At 43.0% G+C, this 14,825-nt stretch overlaps 1 protein-coding gene across 1 annotated transcript in view; it reads left to right on the top strand.

The window, feature by feature from the left end:
- Positions 1-14,825, top strand: part of LOC120020998 (astrotactin-2-like) — a 521,153-nt gene that overhangs the window by 379,150 nt on the left and 127,178 nt on the right. Inside the window, exons 16-18 of the mRNA XM_038964662.1 lie at positions 10,747-10,871; positions 13,704-13,808; positions 14,280-14,459. Of these exons, the coding sequence (XP_038820590.1) occupies positions 10,747-10,871; positions 13,704-13,808; positions 14,280-14,459 (410 nt within the window). The remainder of the gene's footprint in view (positions 1-10,746; positions 10,872-13,703; positions 13,809-14,279; positions 14,460-14,825) is intronic.

Genomic DNA, 14,825 nt, shown 5'->3' with positions numbered 1-14,825 from the left:
ATAAAAGGTCCCCAAAATGTTCCGTAAGCATAAAAAGCATATTTCTCTCAAATTTTGTGCACACAATTGTTTATATCCCTGTTAGTGAGCATTTCTCATTTGCCAAGATAATCCATCCACCTGACAAGTATGGCATAGCAAGAAACTGATGAAACAGCATGATCATTACACAGGTGTACCTTGTGCTGGGGACAATAAAAGAACAGTTTTGGCATGCTGACTGCAGGAATGTCCACCAGAACTGTTGCCAGAGATTTGAATGTTCATGTATCTACCATAAGCCGCCTCCAATGTCATTTTAGAGAATTTGGCAGTACATCCAACCGGCCTCACAACCGCAGACCACGTGTAACTAACCATGCCAGCCCTCCACATCCGGCTTCTTCGCCTGCAGGATTGTCTTGAGACCAGCCACCCGGACAGCTGATGAAACTGTGGGTTTGCACAACCGAAGAATTTCTGCACAAACTGTCAGAAATCGTCTCAGTGAAGCTCATCTGAGTGCTCGTAGTCCTCACCAGGGTCTTGACCTGACTGCAGTTCGGCATCGTAATCAACTTCTGTGAGTAAATGGTCACCTTCGATAGCCGCTGGCACGCTAGAGAAGTGTGCTCATTACGGATGAATCCCAGTGTCAACTGTACTGGGCAGATGGCAGACAATGTGTATGGCGTCGTGTGGGTGAGCGGTTTGCTAATGTCAATGTTGTGAACAGAGTGCCCCATGGTGGCAGTGGGGTTATGGTATAGGCAGGCTGAAGCTACAGACAACTAACACAATTGCATTTTTTCGATGGCAATTTGAATGCAAAGAAAAAGCTTGACGAGATCCTGGGGCCCATTGTCGCAAGGATCTGTACACAATTCCTGGAAGCTGAAAATGTCACAGTTCTTCCATGGCCTGCATTCTAACCAGACATTGAGCATGTTTGGGATGCCCTGGATCGACGTGTACGGCAGAGTGTTCCAGTTCCCTCTAATATCCAGCAACTTTGCACAGCCATTGAAGAGGAGTGAAACAACATTCCACAGGCCACAATCAACATCCTGATCAACTCTATGTGAAGGAGATGTGTAGCGCTGCATGAGACAAATGGTGGTCACACCAGATATTGACTGTTTTTTTTGATCCACCACTACCTTTTTTTAAGGTATCTGTGACCAACAAATGCATATCTGTTTTCCCTGTCATGAGAAATCTATTAGGACCTAATGAATTGATTTCAATTGACTGATTTCCTGATATGAACTGTAACTCAGTAAAATCTTTGAAATTGTTGCATGTTGCGTTGACATACACTTAGGTTGGAGTCATTAAAACTCGTTTTTCAACCACTCCACACATTTCTTGTTAACAAACTGTAGTTTTGGCAAGTCAGTTAGGACATCTACTTTGTGCATGACACAAGTAATTTTTCAAAAAAAAATTACAGACAGATTATTTCACTTATAATTCACTGTATCACAATTCCAGTGGGTCAGAAGTTTACATACACTATGTTGACTGTGCCTTTAAACAGCTTGTAAAATTCCAGACAATTATATCATGGCTTCAGCAACTTCTGATAGGCTAATCGACATGATTTGAGTCAATTGGAGGTGTACCTATGGATGTATTTCAGGGCCTACAATTCAAACTCAGTGCCTCTTTGCTTGACATCATGGGAAAATCAGAAGAAATCAGCCAAGACCTCAGAAAATAAATTGTAGACCTCCACAAGTCTGGTTCATCCTTGGGAGCAATTTCCAAATGCCTGAAGGTACCACGTTCATCTGTACAAACAATAGTACGCAGGTATAAACACCATTGGACCACGCAGCCATCCTACAGCTCAGGAAGGAGACGCATTCTGTCTCCTAGAGATGAACGTACTTTGGTGCGAATAGTGCAGATCAATCCCAGAACAACAGCAAAGGACCTTGTGAAGATGCTGGAGGAAACAGGCACAAAAGTATCTCCAGTATATCCACAGTAAAACAAGTCCTATATCGACATAACCTGAAAGGCCTTCAGCAAGGAAGAAGCCACTGCTCCAACACCGCCATAAAAAAGCCAGACTACGGTTTGCAACTGCACATGGGGACAAAGATCGTACGTTTTGGAGAAATGTCCTCTGGTCTGATGAAACAAAAATAGAACTGTTTGGCCATATTGACCATCGTTATGTTTGGAGGAAAAGGGGGAGGCTTGCAAGCTGAAGAACACCATCCCAACCGTGAAGCACGGGGGTGGCAGCATCATGTTGTGGGGGTGCTTTGCTGCAGGAGGGACTGGTGCACTTCACAAACTAGATGGCGTCATGAGGAAGGAAAATGATGTGGATATATTGAAGTAACATCTCAAGACATCAGTCAGGAAGTTAAAGCTTGGTGTCAAATCGGTCTTCCAAATGGACAATGACCCCAAGCATACTTCCAAAGTTGTGGCAAAATGGCTTAAGGACAACAAAGTCAAGGTATTGGAGTGGCCATCACAAAGCCCTGACCTCAATCCTATAGAAAATGTGTGGGCAGAACTGAAAAGGTGTGTGCGAGCAAGGAGGCCTACAAACCTGACTCACTTACACCAGCTCTGTCAGCAGGAATGAGCCAAAATTCACCCAACTTATTGTGGGAAGCTTGTGGAAGGCTAACTGAAACGTTTGACCCAAGTTAAACAATTTAAAGGCAATGCTACCAAATACTAATTGAGTGTATGTAAATTTCTGACCCACTGGGAATGTGATGAAAGAAATAAAAGCTTAAATATATAATTCTCTCTACTATTATTCTGACATTTCACATTCTTAAAATTAAGTGGTGATCCTAACTGACCTAAGACAAGGAATTTTTACAATGATTAAATGTCAGGAATTGTGAAAAACTGAGTTTAAATGTATTTGGCTAAGGTGTATGTAAACTTCCAACTTCAACTGTATATACTTATTTTATTAACAAAGTTATGCACTACCAATTCCCCTATGTGAAAAAGTAATTACAGTCAATAACTGGTTGTGCCATCTTTAGCGGCAATGACTGCAACCAAATGCTTCCTGTAGTTGTTGATCAGTCTTCTCACATTGCTGTGGATTAATTTTGTCTCACTCTTCCATGCAGAACTGCTTTAACTCAGCGACAGTTGTGGGTTTTCAAGCATGAACTGCTCATTTCAAGTCCTGCCACAACATCTCAATTGGGATTAGGTCTGGACTTTGACTAGGCCATTCCAAAACTTCAAATTTGTTGCCTTTTAAACATTTTCATGTGGACTTGATTTTGTGTTTTGAATCATTGTCTTGCTTCAGCTTACAGATGGATGACCTGACATTCTCCTGTAGAATTCTCTGATACAGAGCAGAATTCATGGTTCCTTCTGTTAAAGCAAGTTGTCCAGGTCCTGAGGCAGCGAAACATCCCCAAACCATCACACTACCACCACCATGCTTGAACTTTGTAATGAGGTTCTTACTGTGGAATGCAGTGTTTGGTTTTTGCCAGGCATGTCATCCAAAAAGTTGACTCATGTTTGCCAAAAAAGCACCTGGATGATCATCAAGACTCTTGGAAGAATATTCAATGGACAAATGATTCAAAATTATATATTTTTGGATGACATGGGTCCCATTATGCCTGGCGACAACCAAACACTGCATGTTAAAGGCATAGTTCACTTTTTTTTAGACCTTATAGTCAGATGGCTAACAAAAAACCTATGGGTGGTGATGGGGGCAATTAGTCAAAGTTTAATGTTTGTGGCCAAAATCCCCTCAAGTTAATAGTGGCTATTTAAACAACTCTAAATCATGGATTACAGTTTCTCCTGGCCTTACTTTCAGGGTAAGGAACTATCTGACTAAAGGTGTAAAAAAGTTAACTATCCCTTAATTGAATTTTCAAATCAATCATTGCAAATAGGGCATTAATGGTCAAGGATTTCTTATTAAATTTAATCTGATAAACTTTTTACGTATTTATATGGATTTTTTAAAATAAAAATTTTATGAGCCCAAACCCAACCCCTTACTGTTTTTTGTGCTTTTTATCTTCTAGTTGTTGCTTTCCCTCCACAGAGGCTGTCATGAAGCGCTTCCCGGATGCAAAAAGGGACAATTAAAACAGTGAAATGGCTGAATTGAGAAGTGATGAAAACATTCAAAAAAGGAATATAGGATTAAATTACCTTTTTAGTGTTTTGTGTCGTTTGTTCTAACGAAATGGAGGGAATAAAATATTCTATATTTTGTAATAATTACATTTCCTCTGAATCCAACTCAAATTATTAAAGATTATACTGTACATGCATGTGTGACGTGTGTTAGTCAGAGAAAGACAGAAATAGAAAAGGAAAGAGAAAGAGAGCAACAACCAAAAAATATGCTAATATCACAATGACAATATTTATATCTGTCTGGATGTGATCTCAGGTTGCCCAAACGTTGATACTGTATTATTGTATTATTGTGTTACTGTGGACACCATACAGAGAAAGAGTAGCCTCTAGTGGCCGAGACACACATTGCACCACATTGAATCCACTCTCCCTCCCCTATCCCTTTTTCTTCTCATTAATTATGTATTAAAGGAGTGTATAAAGAGGTGGTTTTGGACTCTATGATTATATACCCATGAGAGCACATCATCGTTCGCCTTGGCCAATATAATCTAATACGGGTGGGTATTAGGATGCGGGAGAAACATAATTTGGCAATGGATCATTTCACCAATGCGTGGGAGGACATCTTAAGAGGGGAATGCCTGTGTAGTAATGGAGTTTGAAGATATAGCACAGTGGTTCTCGAACTAACCCCTGGGGGGTTGTGAGGAGGTTTTGGGGGGTTACGAGTGTGAAACTGAAGGTGAAAAAAATACATATTTTTCATAGGCTACATATTCCATTTGGATTTTATATTTACGTCTTTGCCTATTTGATCTGGTTACTAACATACGCCCACGGTATTGCACAAAATTCATGTCTCAATAACATCTAATTTGTGCTTCAGAACCAAAATGTTGGGCATCTTGACTGTTGACCAAAGACCAGACATAAGCATTTGCGTGCAAAGGTGGGAGCGCATATCCAGATTAGTGAACAGAAAACACTTGTTTCATTTTCTCTGGTTTTGCCTGAAAAAAATAATATGTTTATATTCTCAATATGAAATACTGTTAAGCAATCTGCTGCGGACACATCTTTGCCAGAACAATAGACTTCCTGGCAATTCTATTGATCATTTTCATATTTCAGATAGGCCTAGTTTGGTAGGCTACTGGCTATATAAGAAAGCTGTAACATTGCACTGCCTTCAATACTTATGGGATGAAGATGTAATAAACTAGGCAAAAAAAGAAACGTCCTCTCACTGTCAGATGCGTTTATTTTTTGTAAATTTAACATGTGTAAATATTTGTATGAACATAACAACATTCAACAACTGAGACATAAGCTGAACAAGTTTCACAGAAAATGTGACTAACAAAAATGTAATAATGTGTCCCTGAACAAAGGTGGGGGGGGGTCAAAAGTAACAGTCAGTGTCTGGTGTTGCCACCAGCTGCATTAAGTACTGCAGTGCATCTCCTCATGGACTGCACCAGATTTGCCAGTTCTTGCTGTGAGATGTTACCCCACTCTTCCACCAAGGCACCTGCAAGTTCCTGGATATTTCTGGGGGGAATGGCCCTAGCCCTCACCCTCCGATCCAACAGGTCCCAGACGTGCTCAATGGGATTGAGATCCGGGCTCTTCGGTGGCCATGGCAGAACACTGACATTCCTGTCTTGCAGGAAATCACGCACAGAACGAGCAGTATGGCTGGTGGCATTGTCATGCTGGAGGGTCATGTCAGGATGAGCCTGCAGGAAGGGTACCACATGAGGGAGGAGGATGTCTAACCCTAATGCTGTGGTAGCCTTGCTAGTTAAGTGTGAATTCTAAATAAATCGCAGACTGTGTCACCAGCAAAGCATCCCCACACCATAACACCTCCTCCTCCATGCTTTATGGTGGGAAATACAGATGCAGAGATCATCCGTTCACCTACTCTGCGTCTCACAAAGACACAGTAGTTGGAAAAAATCTCCAATTTGGACTCAAGATCAAAGGACAAACTTCCACTGGTCTAATGTCCATTGCTCGTGTTTCTTGGCCCAAGCAAGTCTCTTCTTAGTATTGGTGTCCTTTAGTAGTGGTTTATTAACAGCAGTTTGACCATGAAGGCCTGATTCACACAGTCTCCTCTGAACAGTTGTTGAGATGTGTCTGTTACTTGAACTCTGTGAAGCATTTATTTGAGCTGCAATTTCTGAGGCTGGTAACTTTAATGAACTTATCCTCTGCAGCAGAGGAAACTCTGGGTCTTCCATTCCTGTGGCGGTCCTCATGAGAGCCAGTTTCATCATAGTGCTTGATGGTTTTTGCGACTGCACTTGAAGAAACTTTCAAAGTTCTTGACATTTTCCGTATTGACTGTCTTAAAGTAATGATGGATTGTCATTTCTCTTTGCTTATTTGAGCTGTTCTTGCCATAATATGGACTTGGACTTTTACCAAATAGGGCTATCATCTGTATACCACCCCTACCTTGTCACAACACAACTGATTGGCTCAAAGGCATTAAGGAAAGAAATTCTACAAATGTACTTTTAAGAAGGCACACCTGTTAATTGAAATGCATTCCAGGTTACTACCTCATAAAGCTGGTTGAGAGAATGCCAAGAGTGTGCAAAGCTGTCATCAAGGGAAAGTGTGGCTACTTTAAAGAATCTCAAATATAAAAAATATTTAGATTTGTTTAACACTTTTTTGGTTAATACATGATTCCTTATGTGTTATTTCATATTTTTGATGTCCTCACTATTATTCTACAATGTTGAAAATAGTCAAAATAAAGAAAAATCCTTGAATGAGTAGGTGTTCTAAAACTTTTGACCTGTTGTGTACATTGTGCTCGTATTAATACCCCCTCCCTAGATATAAAATCAATATGGACACACACACACAGACTAGCTCTTGTATGGTACAGAATGCTGGAGTTGGTATGGTTACTCAGAGCCCCAAGGAGCCTGCGTGCCTATTACCAACAGGCCCAGTAAAGGTGGATTGTGGGAGGAGAGAGAGAGAGAGAAGGAACAGCTCAGAGCTCAGACAGCGAGATAGAGGGAGTCACCAGGGAGAGTGCTGAGACAGCAGAGAACAATCGCTGCACACTACCCTCGTCCACTCAAAGAGGTTATCTTCTGTGTTTAGCAGGAAGAGGCAGGCTTTGGTGGGTGGTGGGAAATGTCTAGCACAAACAGTACAGCTTCAAGTAAGCTATTATAGTCAGGAATGTTAAGTGCATTTGTGTGTGTGTGTGTGTGTGTGTGTGTGTGTGTGTGTGCGCGCCTGTGTGTGTGTGTGTGAATGTGCTAGATAGAAAGGAAGCAATTCAGAGAGAAAGAGTTGCAGCAAATCAAGAGAGCAAGAAATGGAGAAAGTTCTTCATATTTCCACATCGACGCGTGGGCCTGAATATTTATTAACACTGGACCTATTGTCTGTCTCATTGCAACAGCAACTTGTGCTCAACTCAACATGGAGGCCCTTATTGAAATGGGGATAGTTTAGCCCATTTGGAGGCATGTAGGCAGCACAAGGATAAAGCTGGGCAGGACAGCTTAGTCTCAGCCCTCCTAATGAACACACAGGGGTACTGAATGAAACATACAGGATGGTAACATACCATGCTCACAACAGTGGAACGCATACAGACTACACTATAAACCTCACAGGTGTGTGTGTGTGTGTGCGTGTGTGTGTGTGTGTGATGGTGGTGGGGGGGTTCATCAATAACATCCCTCACTCCATCCTGTTGTCTGCTTTGTTATGTATATTTTTTATTGTCTGCTACTTACAGACATTCTGGTTTTAAAGCTAATATTGTAATGAGTAATTGCTGCTCCTGCATTTCAAAACAGCTTTTCACCAACAATATTGCTAAAATGACTTCTTGTACGGATAGGGAAAGGGAAAGATAGAGGGGATACATGTTATAAATAGCCAATTGGAAGTCTGTTTTGAAAGCTGGGTTAATTCTTCTCCTTTATCCACCATTGTGTTTCATCCATGTTGGCATCTCCTCCGTCATGTTTCAAGAGCCGACGACAGCAAGCGAGAGTCTAATCACACTAAAGTGATCACCACTCCACTGTATCCACTTTTCTTTAGAGAGAACGGCGCATCTAGAATCTACGAGTGCCACTTCCAATCTCATTCTCATTCTTAACCCAATTTGCCACTTCTACAGCAGTGTATTGATACAAACAATAACACTTTTCTCCAATAATGAGCAGCAAAAAGACCTCTCGCTCCACTGTTGCTCTCCTGGCCAAAACACACTGCAAAGTAAATAAAGGAATGAATAAGGTGCCCAGGTGGACGACAAGGACACAGTCTTGTTTGGGTGTGAAAAATCCATAAAGCTTCATATCGGAGGGGCCATGTCCCTCCAGGTTCTCGTTCCGCACCGAGCTCCCAGCTCTCTCTCTGACTTAATTTGGTAATCGATATGGTTTCTGTGAGCAAGGCAGGGGGATCTTTTTTTACGGCACCTCTCCTCTCTGCCCTTGAGTTTCCTCTCCAGTCTCGGGGTAAAAGGAGGCTGTGATTGCCTCTAACAGCCTCTGCGGTTAGGGGGAAAGGTCTCCTGAAAGACAATGAGAAGGAAAGGTGGAGAGTAGACAGAAGTAGACAGACCTCCAGACAGAACACATGAAAGTGAGAATCGGATAGAGCGAGAAAAGGAACAGCTCAGAGCTCAGACGAAAAGATAGAGGGAGAGTCACCAGGGAGCATGCTGAGACAGCAGAGAGCAATTGCTGCACGCTATCCTTGTCCTCTCAAAGAGGTTCTCTTCCGTGTTTAGCAGGAAGATGCAAGCTTTGATGGGTGGTGGGAAATGTAAATGTCTAGTACAAACAGTACAGAGATGTAAAACAATGTAAAAGAGAAGCTGACCTCTCTTTTCTCTGAGACATGTTTCATTCACCATGAAAGAGTATTATGGGTCTATGTCTGTATGTCTGTCTGTGTGTCTGCTGTCCTCCATAACCCAATAATGTCCAGCACAATAGCATGTATAACCGTGTGTATAACATGAACTGCATCACCACACTCACGTATGTTTTTGAGTCTGAAACTGGAAGGTCAGATTTAAAGAAGGGGCGTAGCCAGGAAAAAGCTTGTTTATGCTCAATCTGATTGGATGGTCCTGGCTTCCCAGTGGGTGGCTCTGTGTCCACTCAGGTCCACCAATGCCTACACCCCTGATTTAAAGAAAGGGTCAATGCAATTGAGAAGTATGAAAGCTGGGAATGTAGAAGTATGAAGTAGAAACACAATTTTCTAGGTTAGAGGAGTAGACTGGATTGTGGCATTGGACTTGCCTCTTCCTCCCTTTCTCCCTCCTTTCTTGACTTCTCTCGCTTTCCATCTAATTTCTCGACCTCTCCCTCCATCCATATCCCTTTCCCTGCCCCCTTCCCTCTTATTCCTTCTCCAGCTGAGAGACAGAAGTGCAGAGGATTCCAGGGCAGAGCTTATCTCTCCCTGCAGGTCCCTGTCCTGTTACCAGTCTTTTAAAGGGCAGCCAACCGGCACACTCTCTCACATTCTCCACACAGTCAGTCAATTCCCCCATACTACTGCAACCAGACACTGGTCTCTTTCTCCCCAGTTAGACCTCTAAACTATCACACTACAATACATCTCCTTACTATGCTGTTGAGATACTTGATCCAACCAGCGAGTTGTGGTAACAGTCCCAAGTCATTACATATCACTCTTCAACTGTATCTAGTAGTTTCAACTCAACCTGACAGAACATCCCATTTCTTTATAGCCTCTGTAATCCTTCCAGAAGCCCCTTGGTGCAAAGGAACATCCTGTTGCTGTCTGATAAACCAGTCATTGTAATGAGAAAATATGAAGGTGTTGTTTGATGCAGTCAGTAGTAGGGTTGCAAAGGGAGGGTATATTACTGGAAATGTTCTACATTTACCAGTAAACTACCATCATTTTGGTAGCTTTCAAGTTTTTGGGGGAATTTTATTAGATGACATCTAGTGGCCTTTTTGGGGTACTTCCGATGATCACAGGTGTCTGTAATTATCTCTGGCCCTCTGTGTGGCCTAATCACATGTAAAATATATAAAATAATCAAATCCAATGAAAAATAAAAAATAAAGAATGACAAAGCTGTAAAACATTATCCTAAATATAAGCCATCAACTTAGTGAATACCATTGGTGTTTAATATGAAGGTTTAAGCATAATATATATATTTTTTTATTATGTCAATATGTCTCTGCTGTAAATGTTTTGTTGTGAAATAAAAGTCAATAGTTGGAAGAGTTCCAGAGTTAATTGAAAATAATAGCATTATTGATTAGATGATTTTATCATTAATTAGCCAATTTTCTCTCCAATCACATGGTCTATTCACTAGAACTCCTGGATATCTCCTGGACACAGATATAAAAATACATTCTATATATGAATACTTTTAAAAAAGTTATTCAAGTCTAAATTACCAAAGTTAACATAGATTACCTGTTCATTACCAAAATTACTGAAGATTCCGGTAATGTTGGTAAATTACCGGTAGCTGTGCATCTCTAGTCAGTGGTCTTGCACTGTGTCTAACACTATCAGGTAGCACCACCTGTCTCTCTGTTGGAGCAGGTCAGGGCTGACTGTTTTGTGTGTGTGCTTTCTCTCTTTCTCTCTCAGGGACAACAACTTCATCAAGGACTTCCCCCAGCTAGCAGATGGACTGATGGTCATCCCATTGCCTGTGGAGGAGCAGTGTAGAGGAGTGCTGTCTGAGCCACTGTCAAATCTACAACTCCTCACAGGTGTGTGTGTGTGTGTGTGTGCCTCATTCTTTGAACACTTATACAAGTGTGTACGGAACAAACACCTGCCGTTCAAAAACAAGGACATTTCTTGTCATTTCTGATCAATTCACCTTTTAAAATTATAAACTTGGATTAGCTAACACAACGTGCCATTGGAACAAAGGAGTGATGGTGGCTGATAATGGGCCTATGTAGATATTCCATTACAAATCAGCCATTTCCAGCTACAATAGTCATTTACAACATTAACAATGTCTACACTGTATTTCTAATCAATTTGATGTTATTTTAATGGACAAAAAATGTGCTTTTCTTTCAAAAACATGGACATTTATAAGTGACCCCAAACTTTTGAACGGTAGTGTATATACATTCCTACATTTGTTTGTCAACGATTTATTTTCCAATTAATGCAACATTTCCTGTAAGCTCAATACCTAGAAATACTGCAGCATCCTCTGCTTTATAAACCCATAATAGTGGGATTCCAAGTGTGAGGTCAGCTAGAATGACACTGTTCATCCCAGTGCACTGTGCTGTGCTATTGCTCCTGACATCCCCACGCCTCTGCAGTCGGCACACACGTGCACATACACACACCTCTCCAGGCCCTCTAAAAGCTGACACGTGCACCTTCTTCACCCCACGTGTTCCCCTCCCACGACCCCTTTGGGGGCCGTGACTACTCAGTTGGCTTGAAACCGCAGCTCAGGACTACTACCTCCGTCCATTAGCTGAATTGGCTGCAGCACTTTGCTTCTTGTTGACCTGTGACTAGTTTCCAGAAGGGTCTGCTACCCTTCTCCGAACACAACTGCGGATAAATAAATGATTTAGGTTTAAGTGGGAATTCTGTTGTTGTTCTCGTCACTCCTGTGTTCTAATGGCCCTGTGCTGACCCAGACTCATATGATAGTTTGGTAATGCAATTACGGAGGTGAGATTGCTCACGCCTTAATGCTGGAAATCCAATTGGAGCTATTGCGGCCGTCTGCCATTTATTGCGCACGGGGTGGGAACTTTCGTGCCGAGATAAATAGTGTTGTTGGAAACAACAGGATACACACTGTACACAGACAGTGTTTGTGTGAAAGAGAAACAAAGCTAGCTAATGCACTTCAGACAGTTACAAATGTGCCTGTGTAACTGAAACTCTGACACAAATTATCCATAGCTTTCAATGCATGAAAAAATTTGGGCCTACTAAAATTGTGGAAGTAATTCATGACTATATATACACTGCTCAAAAAAATAAAGGGAACACTTAAACAACACAATGTAACTCCAAGTCAATCACACTTCTGTGAAATCAAACTGTCCACTTAGGAAGCAACACTGATTGACAATAAATTTCACATGCTGTTGTGCAAATGGAATAGACAAAAGGTGGAAATTATAGGCAATTAGCAAGACACCCCCAAAAAAGGAGTGATTCTGCAGGTGGTGACCACAGACCACTTCTCAGTTCCTATGCTTCCTGGCTGATGTTTTGGTCACTTTTGAATGCTGGCGGTGCTCTCACTCTAGTGGTAGCATGAGACGGAGTCTACAACCCACACAAGTGGCTCAGGTAGTGCAGTTCATCCAGGATGGCACATCAATGCGAGCTGTGGCAAAAAGGTTTGCTGTGTCTGTCAGCGTAGTGTCCAGAGCATGGAGGCGCTACCAGGAGACAGGCCAGTACATCAGGAGACGTGGAGGAGGCCGTAGGAGGGCAACAACCCAGCAGCAGGACCGCTACCTCCGCCTTTGTGCAAGGAGGTGCACTGCCAGAGCCCTGCAAAATGACCTCCAGCAGGCCACAAATGTGCATGTGTCAGCATATGGTCTCACAAGGGGTCTGAGGATCTCATCTTGGTACCTATTGGCAGTCAGGCTACCTCTGGCGAGCACATGGAGGGCTGTGCGGCCCCACAAAGAAATGCCACCCCACACCATGACTGACCCATCGCCAAACCGGTCATGCTGGAGGATATTGCAGGCAGCAGAACGTTCTCCACGGCGTCTCCAGACTCTGTCACGTCTGTCACATGTGCTCATGTGCTCAGTGTGAACCTGCTTTCATCTGTGAAGAGCACAGGGCGCCAGTGGCGAATTTGCCAATCTTGGTGTTCTCTGGCAAATGCCAAACGTCCTGCACGGTGTTGGGCTGTAAGCACAACCCCCACCTGTGGACGTCGGGCCCTCATACCACCCTCATGGAGTCTGTTTCTGACCGTTTGAGCAGACACATGCACATTTGTGGCCTGCTGGAGGTCATTTTGCAGGGCTCTGGCAGTGCACCTCCTTGCACAAAGGCGGAGGTAGCGGTCCTGCTGCTGGGTTGTTGCCCTCCTACGGCCTCCTCCACGTCTCCTGATGTACTGGCCTGTCTCCTGGTAGCGCCTCCATGCTCTGGACACTACGCTGACAGACACAGCAAACCTTTTTGCCACAGCTCGCATTGATGTGCCATCCTGGATGAACTGCACTACCTGAGCCACTTGTGTGGGTTGTAGACTCCGTCTCATGCTACCACTAGAGTGAGAGCACCGCCAGCATTCAAAAGTGACCAAAACATCAGCCAGGAAGCATAGGAACTGAGAAGTGGTCTGTGGTCACCACCTGCAGAATCACTCCTTTTTTGGGGGTGTCTTGCTAATTGCCTATAATTTCCACCTTTTGTCTATTCCATTTGCACAACAGCATGTGAAATTTATTGTCAATCAGTGTTGCTTCCTAAGTGGACAGTTTGATTTCACAGAAGTGTGATTGACTTGGAGTTACATTGTGTTGTTTAAGTGTTCCCTTTATTTTTTTGAGCAGTGTATGTGTCTATGTCCATTGCAGGCGATGCCCAGTTTAATGAGGCTATGGGCTATCCCATGGTTCAGCAGTGGAGAGTGAGGAGCAACCTGTACAAAGTCAAGCTCAGCGCCATCACCTTGTCTACAGGTATGAAGTGTCAATTTACTGTCATATATTTCACTATTTTAAAAGCTTACCACTACTAAACTATCATACTGCACGGAAAACACATACAGTAAATCATATAGCATTTACATTACATTACATTTTAGTCATTTAGCAGACGCTCTTATCCAGAGCGACTTACAGTAGAGTGCATACATTTTATTACATTTACATACTGAGACAAGGATATCCCTACCGGCCAAACCCTCCCTAACCCGGACGACGCTATGCCAATTGTGCGTCGCCCCACGGACCTCCCGGTTGCGGCCGGCTGCGACAGAGCCTGGGCGTGAACCCAGAGACTCTGGTGGCGCAGCTAGCACTGCGATGCAGTGCCCTAGACCACTGCGCCACCCGGGAGGTCAATGGCTGCCGTACAAAACCTTTTTTTTTTGCTTCAGCTATAACTACAATTCAATTTGTTCCATATTATTTCCCCTCCACGGTTCCCAGGTTTCTCCAAGGTTTTGAAGACGCTGACTGCAGAGAGCACCAGAGAGGAGCTGCTGTCCTTCATCCAGCAGTACGGCAGCCATTATGTGTCTGAGGCCCTGTACGGCTCCGAGCTCAGCTGCACCATCTACTTCCCCAGCAAGAAGGCCCAGCAGCAGCTCTGGCTACAGTACCAGAAAGGTGAGCAGGGAGAGGGGGAAGCTGCATGTAATGCAGGTGTCCCATCAGTGATCAATTTAGACCCAGGAATCCAGGTGAGTGGACTATCAATAGTCTTAATTGGTTAATTAAATCCCAGACAAAAGAGCAAAAGTGGGGCTTATTCAATATGGTGCAACGTTCAGGATGCTGCAGGTAGAGATATGATTCATAGCGTGACAGACATGATTCCTGATTTTATAAGTGGCCATTGCTCCTGAGACAAAGCAGAGAGAATAGCCTCTCGGAATTCCTTCAGTTGCATTTCATAATTCAGTTTTTCCTGCAACAGACAAATGAGGCAAGACCTGAAGGGGCTTTTGTACTGTACTATGCTGCACCACTGAG

The sequence above is a fragment of the Salvelinus namaycush genome, chromosome 26 (assembly GCF_016432855.1).
Source record: "Salvelinus namaycush isolate Seneca chromosome 26, SaNama_1.0, whole genome shotgun sequence".
Taxonomy (NCBI): Eukaryota; Metazoa; Chordata; class Actinopteri; order Salmoniformes; family Salmonidae; genus Salvelinus; species Salvelinus namaycush.
Note: the sequence above shows the minus strand (reverse complement) of the source record. Positions and strands in the feature narration are given on the sequence as shown.